The sequence below is a fragment of the Salmo trutta genome, chromosome 11 (assembly GCF_901001165.1).
Source record: "Salmo trutta chromosome 11, fSalTru1.1, whole genome shotgun sequence".
Taxonomy (NCBI): domain Eukaryota; kingdom Metazoa; phylum Chordata; class Actinopteri; order Salmoniformes; family Salmonidae; genus Salmo; species Salmo trutta.
In genome coordinates this window covers 18954221-18975565 of record NC_042967.1, presented here as the reverse complement: position 1 = coordinate 18975565, position 21345 = coordinate 18954221, and the positions used below count along the sequence as shown (strand labels likewise).

The 21345-nt window shown below is 41.4% G+C and overlaps 2 protein-coding genes and 1 long non-coding RNA gene across 6 annotated transcripts; 1 reads left to right on the top strand and 2 right to left on the bottom strand.

Annotated features, from left to right (window-relative positions):
• Positions 1-4180: 4180 nt before the first annotated feature.
• On the bottom strand, positions 4181-6458 carry LOC115202381 (CD209 antigen-like; the record flags this gene model as incomplete). Its single annotated transcript, XM_029766515.1, has 3 exons — positions 4181-5779; positions 6104-6204; positions 6339-6458. Coding segments are annotated over 3 exons (363 nt in total), but the record flags the coding sequence as incomplete, so codon positions are not given.
• Positions 6459-9003: 2545 nt separating this feature from the next.
• On the top strand, positions 9004-11298 carry LOC115202383 (uncharacterized). 4 transcript variants are annotated; one of them, XR_003879954.1, is made up of 6 exons: positions 9004-9189; positions 9265-9363; positions 9488-9716; positions 9836-9978; positions 10105-10205; positions 10516-11298. It is a non-coding gene; the product is annotated as an uncharacterized LOC115202383 (long non-coding RNA). The 4 variants fall into 4 exon arrangements; XR_003879952.1 differs by having other exon boundaries at positions 9265-9378; XR_003879953.1 differs by having other exon boundaries at positions 9004-9363.
• A 6200-nt stretch (positions 11299-17498) lies between these two features.
• On the bottom strand, positions 17499-19619 carry LOC115202379 (C-type lectin domain family 7 member A-like). The gene is made up of 5 exons (XM_029766513.1): positions 19116-19619; positions 18812-18913; positions 18558-18707; positions 18320-18462; positions 17499-17741 (listed from the first exon to the last, which is right to left on the bottom strand). Exons 1-5 carry the CDS (start codon positions 19255-19257, stop codon positions 17679-17681), a joined length of 600 nt encoding a protein of 199 aa, XP_029622373.1. The 5' UTR covers positions 19258-19619; the 3' UTR covers positions 17499-17678.
• Between the last annotated feature and the right edge of the window lie 1726 nt (positions 19620-21345).

Sequence of the window (21345 nt, the reverse complement as noted above, 5' to 3'; positions counted from 1 at the left end):
ACTTACAGTGCCTTTGAAAAGTATTCCTCCCCCTTGGCGTTTTTCTGATTTTGTTGCATTACAACCTGTAATTTTAATGGAATTTTATTTGGATTTCATATGTATTCACCCCCTTTGCTATGAAGCCCCTAAATAAGATATGGTGCAACCAATTACCTTCAGAAGTCATATAATTAGTTAAATAAAGTCCACCTGTGTGCAAAATAACTGTCACATGATCTGTCACATGATCTCAGTTGTAGAGAAGTACAGATCAGAGTTGGGGTATAAAAAAATATCCTGAAATTTTTAACATCCCATGGAGCACCATTAAATCCATTAGAAAAAAATTGAATGAATATGGCACCACAACAAACCTGCCAAGAGAGGGCCGCCCACCAAAACTCATGGACCAGGCAAGGAGGGCATTACTCAGAGTGGCAAGAAAGAGACCAAAGATAACCCTGAAGGAGCTGCAAAGCTCCACAGCGGAGAATGGAGTATCTGTCTATTGGACCACTATAAGCCATACACTCCACAGAGCTGGGCTTTACGAAAGAGTGGCCAGAAAAAAGCCGTTGCTTAAAGAAAAAATAAGCAAACACGTTTGGTGTTCACCAAAAGGCATGTGGGAGACTCCCCAAAGACATGGAAGAAGGTACTCTGGTCAGATGAGACTAAAATTGAGCTTTTCTGCCATCAAGGAAAATGCTATGTCTGGCACAAACCCAACACCTCTCATCACCCCGAGAATACCCTCCCCATAGTGAAGCATAGTGGTGGCAGCATCATGCTGTGGGGATGTTTTTCTTTGGCAGGGACTGGGAAACTGGTCAGAATTGATGGAATGATGGATGGCGCTAAATACAGGGAAATTCTTGAGGGAAACCTGTTTCAGTCTTCCAAAGGTTTGAGACTGGGACAGAGGTTCACCTTCCAGCAGGACATTGACCCTAAGCATACTGCTAAAGCAACACTTGAGGTGTTTAAGAGGAAACATTTAAATGTCTTGGAATGGCCTAGTCAAATCCCAGACCTCAATCCAATTGAGAATCTGTGGTATGACTTAAAGACTGCTGTACACCAGCAGAACCCATCCAACTTGAAGGAGCTGGAGCAGTTTTGCCTTGAAGAATGGGCATGAATCCCAGTGGCTAGATGTGCCAAGCTTATAGAGACATATCTCAAGACACTTGCAGCTGTAATTTCTGCAAAAGGTGACTCTACAAGTATTGACTTTTTCGGGGGGTGAATAGTTATGCACATCAATTTTTCAGTTTTTTTGTCTTATTTTTTGTCTTATTTTTTTTTATTTTGCATCATCAAAGTGGTAGGCATATTGTGTTAATCAAATGATACAACCCCCCCAAAAATCTATTTTAATTCCAGGCTGTAAGGCAACAAAAATAGGAAAAATGCCAAGGGGGGGGGGGGGATAATTTCCCAAGCCTCTGTACATGCAGGTAGGACATAAAGCCAAACCTATTGTTGACTTTCAAATGAATCATTAGACATAATTTTACAGAGAAGTAACACTTACTCATGGCTTTGAAATAAACTTGAGGCCAAAGAGTAACAAGTAGGCTGGCTAACCAGAGAGAGAAGAGGAAACTGTGGCTGTCAGAGTGAGATTGGAGGGAGGGAGGGAGAGCAGTAGCAGGGTTAGTAGCTTCCTGTATCTGTGAGGTCAGAACTCAATCTGTCAACCACAATGAGGAGAGAGCTGTCTCGTTCTAGGTCAACTATATTGCAGTTGAGTTGCATGCTTCAACACATGGGCATAAGTTCACTGTACAACATAATGTGATTAACTGATGTGTTAAACACCAATCCAGGCATTGTGAGATCTGGCAGGCGACTTCAATATAGTCAATCTGGAACGTGGCCAATGTCATGAGTGGGGTTGAAGGAGAGAGATGGCGGGACTTAGTAATGAAGGAAGCTTTCAGCAGCCATCGTATTGACTAGCAGAGACAACAGAGGTCAGGTTAACTGTCATAACCTGTGGACAGACAGTAGATGTTATGACAGTTAACCTGTGGATAGACAGTAGATGTTATGACAGTTAACCTGTGGACAGACAGTAGATGTTAACTGTCATAACATCTACTGTCTATCCACAGGTTAACTGTCATATCATCTGTCTATCCACAGGTTAACTGTCATATCATCTACTGTCTATCCACAGGTTAACTGTCATAACATCTACTGTCTATCCACAGGTTAACTGTCATAACATCGACTGTCTATTCACATGTTAACTATCATAACATCTACTGTCTATCCACAGGATAACTGTCATAGCATCTACTGTCTATCCACAGGTTAACTGTCATAACATCTACTGTCTATCCACAGGTTAACTGTCATAACATCGACTGTCTATCCACATGTTAACTGTCATAACATCTACTGTCTATCCACAGGATAACTGTCATAACATCTACTGTCTATCCACAGGTTACTTTGACGCTAACTGTTGCTTTGACACTACATTAAAACAGAATATCTCTAAGAGATGGAAATGATAATGAATATCTTATACAGTAATGATGACACCTGCATAGTTACATCTGGGTGTCTGAATGACATTTATCTTTGTCAGGTTGTTTGTGTTGTGGTTGTGGTTTACACTAAACTCAGCCTGATGATGACTGTGTCACACCATCAAGAGGGTCTCAAACTTTACTGTGGGTTCTGAGCTCGAAAACATCAGAAAAATATAGCTGTTAGTTGGAAACAGCTAGCCTGAGTCTCAGAAATGTATGTGCTGTCATTGTTTGATGTGACAACATAGACAGATCTGGACTCAGGTTAGGAAAGAGCTAAACAGCAGTCAGAGGTTATGAGTGAAGTCCCCCTGATGACTGACTGATGACTGGTATCATTCCATATTTAACTAATGTGATATTTTTATAAAATATTTTAATGGACAATATTCCATGTTATTCTATTGAAATTATGATACCACAACATTTTTTAATAAAACCTGTTACTGAGAAATAGCTAGAACTCATCCACTACCAGTCACACAACCCGAGAGACTGTGACCATGACAACTGACCAACCGGTGTAGTGTTTGACTTGGGGTTGAGGGGAGTGTCAGAAAGACAGAACGGGGGAGAGTTAACTCTTTCTCAGCAGCATCACATTGAGTTGAAAGTGGGCCTGTGGTGAACCAAGGTAGAGCTGTGTACATTCTCATGCGTGCGTGTGTGTGTGTACATGTGCAGCAGAAGAGGCTGGTGGGAGGAGAAATAGGAGGACGGGCTCATTGTAATGGCTGGAATGGAATTTCTGGAACGGTATCAAACATATGAAACATAAGGAAACCACATGTTGGCCTCTGTTCCATGAATTCCATTCCAACCATTACAATGAGCCCGTCATCCTTTTGCTCCTCCCACCAGCCACCACTGATATGCAGACATGAAGGTCTGTATGACTTTGTGCATGTACGTGATGTTTCAGTGTCAGAACATGGTTTGTAGTCATGTCTGCTTGTAAACTCACATGTCTGACCAGGTTTAAGTAGATTTTATCAGACAGTCTGCAAACACAAGTCCTGAAGATGAACAATACAAAACTACCTCTGTTGCAGTGGTGACCCGTAATTGGCCTATTTTGTTAATGGTATTATGGCATTCATTCGTGTTGCATATCAGTTTGCAAACAATGTAAAAAAAAGAAATCAATGAGTTAATAAAGCCGCATACAAACATGGTTTCTTGAGTAAGGCAGCTCCAAACTGCAGGTGTTTCAGCATAGCTCAGAGCTTTCTGTGGTTGTGGGGCAGCCAGCGAAATTAACTGTTTCACTGCCAGACAAGGCTCTCCTATTAGCCAGGTCTAGCAGTGGTAAGGTGTTGGGACTGCTGTTGTGACTCTGCTGTTGGGACAGCTTTATGAAGGCCCTAACAATTTGTGGGCACCATTTGTCACCGTTATAATCCAATTAATGTATTGTTTAGTGTTGTGTAGTGTTTTGTATTGGATTCGCTGGAGTTTGAATTCGATTTATCCTTACCAAGATTAACATTGCAAAATCACCACTGACGTTGACTATGACGTTACTTTAGCTAATATGGTGACAAAAATGTAGTTTGTGTGTAGCGGTTATGATATGGTGTGGATTGGCTCTTCCTGTTGAGGGGGACGTGCATGTGGTTGTTAACCATACAAGTTTTCACAGCAACAGGAAGTACACAGTGGCCAGTTTAATAGGACTATATGAACATTGAAATAACTTTCAGCAGTTATTATACATCCTAAAATACACCTTAGGAGCCTCCAACATTTCAGAAGATTTAACCTGGGACACATAGCATGTAGCATTTCATGTATCAATTTCCACAAATAAACCATTTTAATGACTGTTTCAAAACCTTTCCCTTGTGAAGTAGGACACCATCGTTTGGAAGACAAGTTGTGTTCTGTTTTTAAAATATTAATAATCTGTTTGTTAAGGTTCATTTTACTCAGTTGAGTTTGGAAGACTTGTGTTTGGGCATTGGACATCGACCAACCTCATTATCTTAAGGTTAACAGTTTGTGTGGCAAGTGGAGGGACAATAACCATTGTTTTAGACTTCCATGTGTGTGTCTCTATGACTACGGTGTACTTACCAGTGTTCTGAGATTCAGGTTGTTTATTTGTGCTCCTGTTCACAGCTCTTCCTGTCTACATTAGCATAAATTTCCTCAGACTGCTCCATATAAAGGCTCATTCTAATTGCCCCCTTAAAATATACTGTGGTACTTTATGGATCTGCACACAGTACAACAGACAGTATATTATGTTGTATATCCTGTTAAACAGCTGCTTTAGTTTAACAGTCTGTTGTGTCTGAGAACGTACAGTGTTATAGATGTAGGGAGGACTCCACACCTTAACCAGTGGTTTGAAGAGACAGCAACCTCCAGGAAGAGACACAACAGCAGATAGACACCATGATGAGTGTGTGGGTATGTAGCAGGCAGGTCCACTGGTGCATTGTGCTTGGTGTTGCTATTGGTAACCTACACGTTGTCCCTTGTACAGTGAAGGTTGTGAGTCACTATCCCCTTTCATTAGCATATTTTTGGATGTGTGTGTGTTTCCTCTTTCCTCACTGTTCTGTCCTCTGTGTGAATCCAGGTGACACTGTTTTAAGTATCCAATCACATTCAATCAGGAAGCTGGTAGACCTTGTTAAAGGACATTATTCCTTTTTGAATTCATCTGTAAGTTTGTTATTCTTATTATTAAAGTGATAAATATAGGTTAATAATTGGACCCACTTTTTTTTTACGAAGCATAAGTCTATGGCAAATCACATGACATGTTTCTAATAAAATGAATGAAGAATCATTTTACAGAGTACAGTATGTCTACATACTCTCCTCTAAATCTAAACACAACAATTATTATTTATCTCTTCCTCATTCTCTTAATGTTCTATTCCTCCTCAATGTCTCTCTCAGACACTAAGGCTCTATCTCAAATGTGAAGAAGAAGAATTGAGGAATGATTCACTGAGAAAGAGCCCACAGACAATGTTGTAATACCACTATTTCACCTCTATGGTTTGTTCATCTCTCACTTTAACCACCAGGTGGAATCATCACTTAACCATTCAGTACTGTATCCAACCATCAACATTATAACAACATGTAACTGTTACACCACAATCTCACAGATCCAGATGTGATTTGTGTCACATTTGTCATCATTCCATGTCTTTACAGGGTCATCTTCTCCATAGTGTATCTCAACACAGTCCTCCTGCCCACTATCATCAGGCTGTCCTGCCCCCCAGTACCTAAACAACACAGAGAACCAGACAGTCAGACACTGTGGTAAAAACATCCTCCTCAATTATACACATAGTCCTATTTTTACAGCTTTAAAGACACTGTAAAATGAGCATAACATTATCAAGAATGGGCCATTTACAATGATATTTATTTTTTATATAATGACAGTGTAATCTAAAAATGTGACTTGATTTCTGTGATACATCTATAGTTCTCATAGAACGATATCCATTAGTAGAAACACACATTTTGCTGAACATGACTGGAAGCAATATATCATTGTTGTTTCGTATCTCCATATCACAAGGTAAAATAGTCAAATCTCTCACCCTGTGGTCAGTGATGTGCCATCCACCCACTTCCAGGTCCCCTCAGTAACAGAGTCAGTCAGACCAATCCAGGCTCTCAGGTGGAGGTTGAAGAGAAATGTCTGTTGTTGAGAAAGATTAAAAAAAACTGTCACTTTTAAGAAATGTATAAAATACTGCACACCTAATAGTGTACTGATGAAAAGTATACTTGCTCCGTCTCCCTCCCTCTCTCGCTCTCTTCTCTCACTCTCACCTGTTCCTCTCTGCTTATGATCACCAGGTCTGCTCCTCTCTCCTGACAGTCCTGTCTGCTCTCCTCCCAGGTTTTCTTTTTCTTCTCCTGCCCAGGGAATGGATGATGGACAGGACACTGTCATAGCAGGAAGATATAGATCATAGAGGGGAAGTGGAGAACAAAGACTAGCTCTTAACATATATTACATATAACATGTAACAGCCCCAAGATAATTCAGGGAGTTTCCAGAACTCCACCTTCCTTTCACCTTTCTGCTGATTTGTACCCTCTGTTTAGTCCCAAATATACATTAACATGTTTAGGAGGTCCAGAACGACAAACATGGGTCATCACAATGTCCATACAATAGATATGACACTACAAACTGCTCCAAGTGGATATTGAGGATGGGTAGTCTTAACCAGTGAGGATGAGATGACAACAGCAACCATTGGGGCTCTCCTCTACATTTACCTTTTAGTCATTTAGCAGACGCTCTTATCCAGAGAGACTTACAGGAGCAGTTAGGGTTTAAATGCCTCACTCAAGGGCACAGACAGATTTTTCAAGTAGTCGGATTTTGATGCAGCAACCTTTCGGTTACTGGCCAAACATTCTTAAGTCATTTAGCAGACGCTCTTATCCAGAGCGACTTACAAATTGGTGCATTCACCTTATAATATCCAGTGAAGACCTCACAAACAAAAATGGCACACCTCCACAAGTCTGGTTCATCCTTGGGAGCAATTTCCAAACACCTGAAGGTACCACATTCGTCTGTACAAACTACAGTACGCAAGTATAAGCACCATGGGACCACGCAGCCGTCACACCGCTCAGCAAGAAGACGCATTCTGTCTCCTTGAGAAGAACGTACTTTGGTGCGAAAAGTGCAAATCAATCCCAGAACAACTGTATAAACCTTGTGAAGATGCTGGAGATAACAGGTACAGGTACAAAAGTATCTATAACCACAGTAAAACAAGTCCTATATCGACATAACCTGACAGGCTGCTCAGCAAGGAAGAAGCCACTGCTCCAAAACCGCCATAAAAAAGCCAGACTATGGTTTGCAACTGCACATAGGGACAAAGATCGTACTTTTTGAAGAAATGTCCTCTGGTCTGATGAAATAAAAATAGAACTGTTTGGCCATAATGACCATCATTATGTTTGGAGGAAAAAGGGGGAGGCTTGCAAGCCGAAGAACACCATCCCAAAAGTGAAGCAAGGGGATGGCAGCATCATGTTGTGGGGGTGCTTTGCTGCAGGAGGGACTGGTGCACTTCACAAAATAGATGGCATCATGGAGGATGGAAAATTATGTGGATATATTGAAGCAAAATCTCAAGACATCATTCAGGAAGTTAAAGCTCTGTCGCAAATGGGTCTTCCAAATGGACAATGACCCCAAGAATACTTCCAAAGTTGTGGCAAAATGGCTTAAGGACAACAAAGTCAAGGTATTGGAGTGGCCATCACAAAGCCCTGACCTCAATCCCATAGAAAACGTGTAGGCAGAACTGAAAAAGCATGTGCGAGCAAGGCCTACAAACCTGACTCCGTTACACCAGCCACCAGGAATGGGCCAAAATTCACCCTACTTATTGTGGGAAGCTTGTGGAAGGCTACGCGAAACGTTTGACCCAAGTTAAACTATTTAAAGGCAACGCTACAAATACTAATTGAGTGGATGTAAACTTCTGACCCACTGGGAATGTGATGAAAGAAATAAAAGCTGAAATAAATCACTCTCTACTATTATTCTGACATTTCACATTCTTAAAATAAAGTGGTGATCCTAACTGACCTAAGTCAGGGAATTTTTAATAGGATTAAATGTCAGGAATTGTGAAAAACTGAGTTTAAATGTATTTGGCTAAGGTGTATGTAAACTTCCAACTTCAACTGTATATTGTGCCGCAGAAAACGCTTTAACAATTACCACTGTATCTCTCACACACACACAAATACAGACACAAGTTGTTAAATTTCTTGTATTAGCATATCCACATCTTCCCGTGTAATTGTGTTGATACTTCCATAGAGTTAACACCTACAGCAGTTACACAGACAGTGACACACATATGACTCAGAGACAGAGATATCACTAGAAGCAGAGACTAAACATATAGAGGGCTTACAGTTGACGTACGACGCCTCCTGGAGGCCATGTTGGAAGACCACCACATTAATTCTAGAAGCAGAGACTTAAAGTATAGTAGACCTACATAGAAAGAATGACCCAGGCATTGTCAAAGACGTCAAAGGTCATCTATGCTGAACCAGATATGAACAAGAAGGTCAAGTTTGACAGAGGTGAGATGGAGGAGAGGATTGTGGATATCTACGTCAGTGCAGACACCCTGAGAGACGGTGAGACCATTTACATTTAAGTCATTTAGCAGACGCTCTTATCCAGAGCGACTTACAAATTGGTGCATTCACCTTATGATATCCAGTGGAACAACCACTTTACAATAGTGCATCTAAATCTTTTAGGGGGGGGGGTTAGAAGGATTACTTTATCCTATCCCAGGTATTCCTTAAAGAGGTGGGGTTTCAGGTGTCTCCGGAAGGTGGTGATATACTCCGCTGTCCTGGCGTCGTGAGGGAGCTTGTTCCACCATTGGGGTGCCAGAGCAGCGAACAGTTTTGACTGGGCTGAGTGGGAACTGTGCTTCCTCAGAGGTAGGGAGGCGAGCAGGCCAGAGGTGGATGAACGCAGTGCCCTTGTTTGGGTGTAGGGCCTGATCAGAGCCTGAAGGTACGGGGGTGCCGTTCCCCTGACAGCTCCGAGATAGCAGCACCAAGAGAGAAGAGACAGCAGACACTGCTCCTAATAATGGACCAGGAGAACAGCACTCAGGTAAAGCACACACACAAACTCAAACACACACACACACACACAAAAAACATAAATGTCTCTTGTATGTGTCCACAGAGCCTGATAGCTCAGGGAAGAGACCCTTCCTAGTTGCTGCAGTGTGTCTGGGGCTGCTGTGTGTTCTACTGGCTGGGATCATAGGCCTGTCTGTCTACTGTGAGTTTGGACACTGTGAGTTTGTGTCCAAGTTCATTGCTTATCACCTAGTTGTAAGAAGTGCAGGTTATTAGGCCTATTTACCTGGTATTTTACCTAGTAACTATGTGTTTATACTTTGTAGATAACAGAGCCATCAAAGATTCTGAGGATAAAAGGAACATCTTGCTCTAGAGTTTCTCCCTTTATAAAATGCATCTGCAGAGAGAGACCAGCTACAGACCAGATACAACAACCTGACTAAAGAGAGACCAGCTACAACAACCTGACTATAGAGAGAGACCAGCTACAGACCAGATACAACAAACTGACTACAGAGAAAAGCCATATTCAGGCAAAGCTTTTTGTGATAGGTGAGATTTATTAAACTGTGATAAATTAGTAAAATCAACAATAATTATATATCAATGGGTTTATGAGTTTAAAGATACTGGCTAAGTTTCTCAATGTGTTCAGCTTTACTCTTCAACAGAGCAGCATTGTCAGGAGGGATGGAGATACTTTGACTCCAGTTTGTACTTCCTCTCTACTGAGAAGAAAAACTGGGAGGAAAGCAGACAGGACTGTCTGGAGAGAGGAGCAGACCTGGTGATGATAAACAGCAGAGAGGAACAGGTGTGAGAGAGAGAAAGAGAGAGGGAGAGAGAGGCAGAGCAAGTATAATTTTCATCAGTACACTAATATGTTTGCAGTATTTTATATATATATATATATTAAGAGTGACATCATCTTTCTCAACAGACATTTCTCTTCAACCTCCACCTGAAAGCCTGGATTGGTCTGACTGACTCTGTTACTGAGGGGACCTGGAAGTGGGTGGACGGGACAACACTGACCACAGGGTGAGAGATTTGACCATTTTACCTTGTGATATGGAGATACAAAACAACAATGATGTATTGCTTCTCATCATGTTCATCAAAATGTATGTTACTACTAATGGACGTCATTCCATGAGAACTACAGATGTATCATAATATTTTCAGATTAAAATGTCATTATATAAAAAATACATATCATTGTAAATGGTCCATTCTTGATAATGGTATGATCATCTTACAGAGTGTGTCTTTAAAATATAGGACTATGTATGTAATTGAGGATGATGTTTGTACCACAGCGTCTGACTGTCTGGATCTCTGTGTTGTTTAGGTACTGGAGGGCAGGACAGCCGGATCATGGTGGTCTGTTCTATGGGCAGGAGGACTGTGTTGAGATATACTATGGACAAGATGACCCTGTAAAGACATGGAATGATGACAAATGTGGCACAAATCATAACTGGATCTGTGAGAAAGCGATGTGACAATAACTTACTGTATCAATCTCTCTCTCTCTCTCTCTCTCTCTCTCTCTCTCTCTGTCATGTTGATGGTTGGATACAGTGCTGTAAGGTTAAGTGATGATTCCACCTAGTGGTTAAAGTGAGAGATAAACTCACCATAGAGGTGAAATAGTGGTGTTACAGACTTCAATTCAGATTTACTCGATTCCTCCTCACATCCTCTCTCCTCCCCTCCTTCTCTAAACACATTGGAGAATACAATCCTAAGGGAGGGACCTTGGACCTTCTCCTCTAATTGGGTTTTGAAGGAGGAGAGGAGATAGGAGAAGTGAGGAATCTATGAATGACTAATTGAGATAGAGCCTTAGTGTTAGAGAGACAGAGGAGGAAGAACATTATGTGAATGAGGAAGAGATAAAAACAAGACAAATAATTGTTATGTTTAGATTTAGAGGAGAGTATGTAGTAATTCTGTACTCTGTAAAATGATTCTTCTTTATTTTTATTAGAAACATGTCATGTGATTTGACATAGACTTATGCTTAGTAAAAGAAAAGTGGGATCAATTATTAACCAATGCTTATCACTTTAATAATAAGAATAACAAAGTCACAGATTAATAAATAAAGGAACAATGTTCTTTAACAAGGTCTAACAGCTTGCTGATTGATTGTGATTGGATACTTAAAACAGTGTGACCTGGACACACACAGAGGGCAGAAAGAGTACTGAGAGGACACACACATACACAATGCTAATGAAAGGTGAGAATGACTCACAACCTTGATGTACAAGAGACAAGTGAAAGTTACCAATGGCAACACCAAGCACCAGAGGACCTGTCTGCTACACACTCATCATGGTGTCTAACGGGGTCTCCACCTTCTCCCTCTCTGTTCTCTGTCTGTGGCCCAAAGCAGGTGACAGGATGTGTCAAGGTTCTATCCACCAATAAGAAGGAGACTTGAAATGTGCCCATAATGGCACCCTATTCTCTATAGAGTGCACTACCTAGGGAAATAGGATGCCATTTGGGACGCTGACTTGTAGACCCGACAGTTGTGTATAATGTCCTCTCCATCCCTTGTTCATTCTGTTCCTGACATCTTTCTTCCTATTTTTTATGTTTTTGGAAGGTTATTTATGATCCAACCCTTCACTCTGGGGTTTTCACCACAAAGAGGAAGTTAACAAGATATGTTTTTTACATGGGATGCTTCTCAATCCACCACAATCACTGATGTCGCCCGTCTGCGTCTGCCGTGGAAGGTGGCAGAGCTACAGCTGTGTTTGTCAGACCATGAGACATCCTGAAAATGTCTTGTCACATAAACGGCAGTAGCTTCCGAATTGTTCGATCTACACCTCTTTGGAAAGATGACTCTCACGAAAGCGTACATGTTGGTTGCTTTGCTCTAGATTGCCCACAAGCCTCTTCTGAAGCTAGCCCGGTACAAATTAAAAACAATTCTGGAAGTATACAAAACATTAAGGACTCCTTCCTAATACTGAGTTGCACCCCCCTCCCTTTTGCCCTCAGAATAGCTTCAATTCGGACTCTACAAGATGTCGAAAGCGTTCTACAGGAATGCGGGCCCATGTTGACTCCAATAATTGCCACAGTTGTGTCAAGTTTGCTGGATGTCCTTTGGGTGGCGGACCCTTCTTGATACACACGGGAAACTGTTTAGCGTGAAAAACCCAGCAGTGTTGCAGTTCTTGACACAAACCGTTGAGCTTGGCACCTACTACTATACTCCATTCAAAGGTACTTCAATCTTTTGTATTATCTATTCAAACTCTGAACGGCACATGTAAACAATCCATGTCTCAACTGTCTCAAAGCTTTAAAAAGAAAACCTGTCTCCTCCCCTTCATCTACCCTGATTGAAGTGGATTTAACAAGTGACATCATTAAGGGATCCTAGCTTCCACCTGGAATCACCTGGTAAATCTATGTCATGGAAAGAGCAGGTGTTCATCATTATTTGTACACTCAGTGTACATTTGTGACCCGATTCAGGAAACTTGGCGTATGTCGCAAGTCACGACTTCAGAGGTGAGACGTTTGAACGTAAAATATATATTTTTTATCAAAATGCATTTTTTGGCAGAAATGCCTTCTCTAACGTGAACTTTCATGTGCCTTAATAACAAACTTGTATGCCATCTGTAAATACTAATAAAACTGTTGAATTACGAACCTTGCTGGTCCACAGAAAAAGCCAACAACCTTCCCAATAGCCATGATTGGCTGAGCTAATAAGTGGCCTGGACATGCCGAGTGATGAGTTCGGGTTGGATTTTGAGCTGGTCAGTCTGTTGGTAATCCTGTCAAACGCGGCTTTAATTTTTTTTTATTATATACTGGAGCTGCATATGTGTTGCTCTCCACTTTCTGGAGGATCAAGTTTTGAAATCAGTGGGGTTAGAGTATGATAGCTAAAGAGATGGAGAAAACACCTGTCTCCGGATTACATCTTCAAACTCAGGGCAACTGTGGCATGGCATTCCTGACAGGGAGACATTGTTTACCTAGCTAGCTAGCTACATGTCTTAAGATAAAGTGTACTGTTAGCTAGCTAGCTAAAGTTAGCTGGCTGGCTCCCTAGCTGACATTATTATTCGTATACCAGAGCTGTTTGCTTTTCTAGTTAGAGCCAAATGTTAGCTAGCTAACGTTGAACCTGGTTGGTTAGCTCCCAGCACTGTGGCATTGTTGGCACAATTCATTGTTGTTTAACTAGCAAATGTTAGCTGTCTGGCTCGTTAGCTAACGTTACGTGACGTTGTACAACATCCGTTGAATATGGCCGGTGTCAGTAAACGTCTGCAAAAAAGCGTGATAAAATTGTTGCCAACAGAGCTGGTTATGTTGTTTTCATGTTATCCAGAGGTAAACAAATCATCGGCCAGAGCATCAAGGGTGAGCTCTGAACGCTCCGAGAGCAAAACGAGATGGGTGAGGCTAAAGCTTAAGAGGGTGTGAACGATACTGAATGGGTGTAGACAAAGAAGAGCTCTTCACTAGATATCAAAACATTCAAAGGCTCAAAATTGAGTGTCCAAGTTGATCAACTTTCAAAGCAGAATTCCTTTCCCATTGTTCCTCAAATGCAGTATATGATATACCATTTTGTAGCTCTGAGTCTCTACTTTTATCCAATGTACACCATTTCAAATTGTCTACATAAGACCGAATCCAGGTGGTGAGTCACATTTTGGGTGGGTTTTCCTATGGGTTGTAGCCTCAATAGAGCTGCCCATACTGTCACAGACGCATTAATGGCACAGATATAAAGATGAGTCCACTGTCGCTATGGTTGAAGGTCGCAGTAATAGAAGGAAGAGACTGAGCTTGTAGAAAACAGCCAGTAGGGGGAGACAAACACTTATTAAAATAGGTAATATACCCAACATGAGGGACTTTTCTGACAGGCGTCCCATTGACATACAGATTATAGACAAAACCTTAAACTGACCCTTACCTTAACCCTAACCTTCACCTAATTTGAACTAATTCAGAAATTGAACAGATTATAAATGTTTTATGATTAAATAAAATGATATTCTTGACGTTTAAAATGAAGCCTTTTCCTTTTGTTGTACTTGTGGTGACCTTATATCCATGGATGAAAAGTGGCCTGTGTTTTCAAGACAGATGCAGTACATAAGACCTACATAGAATGTGAATAATGACATTAAGGGTATGTCTCAAATGGCACCATATTCCCTGCAAAGTGCACTAATTTTGACCAGGGTCCATCACTATATAGGAAATAGGGTTCCATTTGGGACACTGTAAGTTTAGGGAAGTTATTGCTTGAACACCTATTGTATTGTAATTTCAGTTGATTCAGCATGCGTTGCTGTGCCAACATATATTTAGCCATAACACTGACTTCCTTTAATAACAGTTTCCTGTCTGTCAGTGGTTGTTGGTTATTAGCAGACCTGGGCCACGTATTCATTAGGGCACACCATCGTAAATTGTTTAACAACCGCAAATGAAAACATGTTATTCTTATTGGATAGGTACAGTTAATCACTCCCTGTTTCCGTTTGCTTTCTTCTAGTTGGTGCCTAATGAATATGACCCAGATACTTTAGCTGTGCTTGGTTGAGCTTGCCTGGCTTAATGGAACCAATATAATTGTCTCAAACACTCAAAATATTTGACATATTTCAAATAGTATTTAAACCCAGTCTGGTTATTCTTTATTTTTTAAAGCATCCAGAGACATTATTAAGATGTATACATCCAATATGTTAATCAGTGATATATATATATATATTTTTTTTTTATTTCACCTTTATTTAACCAGGTAGGCTAGTTGAGAACAAGTTCTCATTTGCAACTGCGACCTGGCCAAGATAAAGCATAGCAATTCGACACATACAACAACACAGAGTTACACATGGAATAAACAAGCGTACAGTCAATAATACAGTAGAAAAAATAAAACAAAAAGTCTATATACAGTGAGTGGAAATGAGGTAAGATAAGGGAGTTAAGGCAATAAATAGGCCATGGTGGCGAAGTAATTATAATATAGCAATTAAACACTGGAAAGGTAGATGTTGTCAGGGTTTTCGCTGCTGGTCATTCAAGCCAAGTGCAGGAGAGCAGAGAATAGGTGATCAGGTGACTTTATTAGCCAAGAACAACAAACAGACGGGCGCAAACTGCTACAACTCAAGCCAACCCGCAAAAGTGACAAGCGCAAAATACCGTCAATAATATAACAATAAGTTTCACCAATAATTCCCCAAATAGGGTACAGGCAATGCCCAGGGTGAAAACCAGACTGGCGCGATACAACAAACACAAAATAAAAACAATTCCACACAAAGACATGGGGGGAACAGAGGAATATATATATGCAGTTGATTAGGGAATGTAAACCAGGTGTGCGGGGAACAAGACAAAACAAATGGAACAATGAAAAATGGAGCGGCGATGGCTAGAAGGCCGGTGACGTCGACCGCCGAACGCCGCCCAAACAAGGAGGGGAGCGGACTTCAGCGGAAGTCAAGACAGATGTGCAGAAGATGAATGTGCAAGTAGAGATACTGGGGTGCAAAGGTGCAAGATTTATAAATAAATACAGTATAGGGATGAGGTAGATAGATGGGCTGTTTACAGATGGGCTATGTACAGGTGCAGTGATCTGTGAGCTGCTCTGACAGCTGGTGCTTAAAGCCAGTGAGGGAGATATGAGTCTCCAGCTTCAGTGATTTTTGCAGTTCGTTCCAGTCATTGGCAGCAGAGAACTGAAAGGAAAGGCGACCAAAGGAGGAATTGGCTTTGGGGGTGACCAGTGAGATATACCTGCTGGAGCGCGTGCAACGAGTGGGTGCTGCTATGGTGACCAGTGAGCTGAGATAAGGCAGGGCTTTCCCTAGCAGAGACTTGTAGATAACCTGTAGCCAGTGGGTTTGGCAACGGGTATGAAGCGAGGGCCAACCAACGAGAGTGTACAGGTCGCAGCGGTGGGTAGTGTATGGGGCTTTGGTGACAAAACGGATGGCACTGTGATAGACTATAGAGTAGTAAGAGAGGGTGTGTGTGTGTCTGGTGTATGTATTTGTATTTATTATGGATCCCCTTTAGTTCTTGCCAAGGCAACAGCTACTCATTCTGGGGTCCAGCAAAATTAAGGCAGTTATACCATTTTAAAAACATTACAATACATTCACAACATATTTAAAAACACAATAAGTGTGTGCCCTAAGGCCCCTACTCTACTACCACATATCTACAACACAAATTCCATGCGTACATGTGTGTATAGTGTGTTTGTTACCGTGGTTGTGTATGCATGTGTCTGTGCCTATGTTTGTGTTGCTTCACTGTATGTGAGTGAAACTTCCCCAAGTAGACCATGAAGTTACTCAGGAATCAGATAACGGTGAGATCAGCACCACGACACAATCTGCAGAAAGGCCAGCTACATGACAGTTACAACACCCTTACTCAGGAAATAGACCAACTACAGACTAGCTAAGACAACCTGACCAAAGAGAGACACCAGCTACAGACCAGTTACAACACCCTGACTAAAGAGAGAGGCCAGCTACATACCAGTTACAAGTTGACTAAAGAGAGAGACCAGCTACAGAGGGAGGGAGATGGTTTTGAAGTTTGGTACTACATCTCAACCAAGACTAAAAACTGGACAGACAGCAGACAGGACAGTACCAACAGAGTCTGGATGCCTCATTTATCAATACTGCTGCTACTTAACCCATCAGAGTCTAAGGCCTGTTTTGTCCATAGTTTTCCACCATTTCAGTCCCCTTCACCGTAGAAACGGCCTACAGAACCTGAGGAACCTTTACGGTTCGAGCCACCAACGATCACAGATTCACTTCTTCCTTCCCTGCCAACATCTCCATGGTGACTAGGGGCGGTGAGGCCAATGGCCAACGGCACGGTGAGCCTCATGGCACCCACCAGCACCTCGCCAGGAACGGATGTAACCCTGGTTAATACCAGTACCTACAGGGTTAAAAACAGTCAGATATCATGGCTAATACCAGTACCTACAGGGTTAAAAACATCCAGATGTCATGGCTAATACCAGTACCTACAGGGTTAAAAACAGTCAGATATCATGGCTAATACCAGTACCTACAGGGTTAACAACAGTCAGATATCATGGTTAATACCAGCACCTACAGGGTTAAAAACAGTCAGATAACATAATATTTTCAAACCTTACTTACATTAGTGTTTGTCTCTCTAGTATAATTGAGAACAGATTTCTAAAATTTAAATCAATAGGAGCTGATTTCCTGGATATCTGCTAGCATGCCATTCACCTCCAGTCATCACGCTACCTGTAGTTAGCATTGGCTCACGAAACTACCTCTAACTTCCTTCATACTGGATACAGTCATAAAAATGTTATCCATAAGCTCATCAGGCTCTGGGGAAGTAGATAAAGGTCCAAAATCCTGCAGTAACCTTTTAATTCAAAGTTTCACTTTAGTCTCCCATTGACATCAATGACTGTCTAAATTTGACTTAAGTGGAAGATAGGATTCGCCTTATATGATCCCAAAGAATGAAGCATCTCTGTTGTATCATCTGTAAATGGAGGAAGAATAGCTGTATTTTTAAAGTGGTTTTCTCAACCCATCTCTCTTCCTGTTGAGGGGAACTTCTTATATTAATAGGAAATATAGTGACCTGTTACAGTTGGTATTGCCAACATTAGCCAGCTGGCTAATGTTAGTAGAATTCAGAACATATTATATGTTTAGCAAATTCTTAATGCAGCTGGTGGCCAAACCAGATACTGACTGTTACTTTTGATATTGACCCCCCCATTGTTCAGGGACACATTCAATTTCTATTAGTCACACGTCTGTGGAACTTGTTCAGTTCTTGTCTCAGTTGTTGAATCTTGTTATGTTTCTACAAATATTTACACATGTTAAGTTTGCTGAAAATAAACGCAGTTGACAGAGAGGACGTTTCTTTTTTTGCTGAGTTTATATAATCTCATGCAAACTTTCGTTTCTGACAGGAAATGTATTTTATAAATTGACAGTGACATGAACATTTGCGATTCAGTTGGTTATACATGTTGAATACTAATCAGAGAAGTAGATAATAATAAAGACACAGTAGTATTGTAGTATTAATAATGTATTATCTGTTACCTGTTCTTCTCTGCTGTTTATAACAACCAACTCTCCACCCATTGTTCTGCACTCCTTCTGACCGGCCCCAGGTGTGTTCATCGTGGAGGAGACATAATAACAGCTGGTGCCAAACTTCCACCATCCAGATAGACAGGGCTTCTCTGATATAAACACAACAGAACAGCAGGCATTCAAATGCCTACAAAGATACTACATCTCTTCTATGTACTAAATGAAATGAATGAACTGCACTCACCATAGAACCGAACCCTGGTCTGTAGCTGGTTTCTCTCTTCAGTCATGTTGTTGTAACTGGCCTGCAGCTGGTCTCTCTCGTTAGTCAGAAGGCTGTAACTGGCCTGTAGCTGGTCTCGCTCTGTTGAGTCATGATGACCAATGACTCCATCTGTAAAATGGAAGTGTTAATAAAAAATGTAATTACCACACCATTGATGATTAAGTATTATTAAGTTGGCTACTTAAGTCTCAGTGACAACATACTAAACTTACAGTAGACAGCCAGGCCTTTGATCCCAGCCGATAGGAGAACACACAGCAGCCCCAGACACACTGCAGCAACTCCAGAGGGTCTCTTCCACCACTGAAAATGCACTAAATCACAAATTATTAAAGAGAGTAAAGTAATCTTTCGTAATGTGTTTTACTGTATCATCCAGGATTGGGACAAATAAAGCTATAGTAAGACAGGGTAATCTCACCTGTTTAATGTAGTGTGTAATTTGTGTATGTGTGCGTGTGTGTGTGTGTGTTTGTGTGTGTGTGCGTGCGAGCGTGCGCATGCATGCAATCTTACCTGAAGCAACAATTCCATCTCTTGGACTGGGTTTGAAGGCTCTTACGTTGGAATATAATTGGCCATCAATGTCTGTGTTCTTCATTGCATCAGGCTCATCGTCTTCAAATTCATCTTGGATTTCATGGACTCCCTCTGACATCTTAACACACTTGTGCTCAAATACAGTAACTTCTACTTCTAACCTCAACTCTAATGTACGTCTGTAGCTGTGTCTTCTCCCTGCACTGCCCTTCGTCTGTGTGACTTATAGTAGTGACACAATTTTTTAAACTTTCAACCACAGTGATGGGGAAACTGGTCACCACGTGACTTGCACCAGCATTAGTTTCTAATCTGAACACGTTTCTTTCTCACAGTGCTCATCAGTTTTAAACATATGATTCAACTGAAATGATAATATACTACATGATATGACTATATCATGCTACATGACGTATATGTGAATTCACAGGGTCTCAATTTTGGATAAATTCACATATACCCTACATATATCCTGACTAAGTTTACCGCACCCCCAGCCTTCAAATGGAGAGACAATTATGTCTTGCACTCTGTGACAGGCGGTGCAGGGGGAAGTTGCCATAAGACACTGATCTTAGGTCCGTTTTGAATTTCCACCACAAATGGTTAAAGTTAGGATTTGGGGAGGGAAACCTGATTCTAGATGTGCACCATATAGGGTCTTTGTTCTATCTATGCTGACTGTGAAGAGATACTCAGAATTAAAAAGCAGAAGTTCTGACAATATCTCTATAGTTTCAGTTGACAGATTTAAGAGAAATAAGAATAAAAACACTTCACATGTTTTATGTCAAAAAGTTAATATTTCCACCCTGTCTTTCAGTACAACATAACATATACATACTGGTTACATCTAATGACACAACTCTCTTTGCACTGATTCCACTGTTCCACATGACATCTACCTACATGAACTATTATACAATTCTACAGCTCTACAGTTGTGGCTAAAAGTTTTGAGAATGACACAAATATTAATTTTCACAAAGTCTGCTGCCTCATTTTGTATACCGGCAATTTGCATATACTCCAGATTGTTACGAAGAGTGATCAGATGAATTGCAGTTAATTGCAAAGTCCCTCTTTGCCATGCAAATGAACTGAATCCCCAAAAAACATTTCCACTGCATTTCAGCCTTGCCAAAAAAGACCAGCTGACATCATGTCAGTGATTCTCTCGTTAACACAGGTGTGAGTATTGACGAGGACAAGGCTGGAGATCACTCTGTCATGCTGATTGAGTTTGAATAACAGACTGGAAGCTTCAAAAGGAGGGTGGTGCTTGGAATCATTGTTCTTCCTCTGTCAACCATGGTTACCTGCAAGGAAACACATGCCATCATCATTGCTTTGCACAAAAAGGGCTTCATAGGCAAGGATATTGCTTACAGTAAGATTGCACCTAAATCAACCATTTATCGGATCAACAAGAACTTCAAGGAGAGCGGTTCAATTGTTGTGAAGAAGGCTTCAGGTGCACCCAAGAAAGTCCAGAAAGCGCCAGGACCGTCTCCTAAAGTTGATTCAGCTGCGGGATTGGGGCACCACCAGTACAGAGCTTGCTCAGAAATGGCAGCAGGCAGGTGTGAGTGCATCTGCATGCACAGCGAGGTGAAGACTTTTGGAGGATGGCCTGGTGTCAAGAAGGGCAGCAAAGAAGCCACTTCTGTCCAGGAAAAACATCAGGGACGGACAGATATTCTGCAAAAGGTACAGGGATTGGATTGCTGAGGACTGGGGTAAAGTCATATTCTCTGATTAATCCCCTTTCCGATTGTTTGGGGCATCCGGAAAAAGGCTTGTCCAGTGAAGATAAGGTGAGCGCTACCATCAGTCCTGTGTCATGCCAACAGTAAAGCATCCTGAGACCATTCATGTGTGGGGTTGCTTCTCAGCCAAGGGAGTGTGCTCACTCACAATTTTGCCTAAGAACACAGCCATGAATAAAGAATGGTACCAACACATCCTCTGAGAGCAATTTCTCCCAACCCTCCAGGAAGAGTTTGGTGACGAACAATGGCTTTTCCAGCATGATGGAGCACCTTGCCATAAGGCAAAAGTGATAACTAAGTGGCTCGGGGAACAAAACATCGATATTTTGGGTCCAGGAAACTCTCTCTCTCTAGGGTCACGCCCCGCTAGCGTCCCACCCCGGGACACACTATTCAACAGCCAGTGAAATAGCATGGCGCGAAATACAAAACAG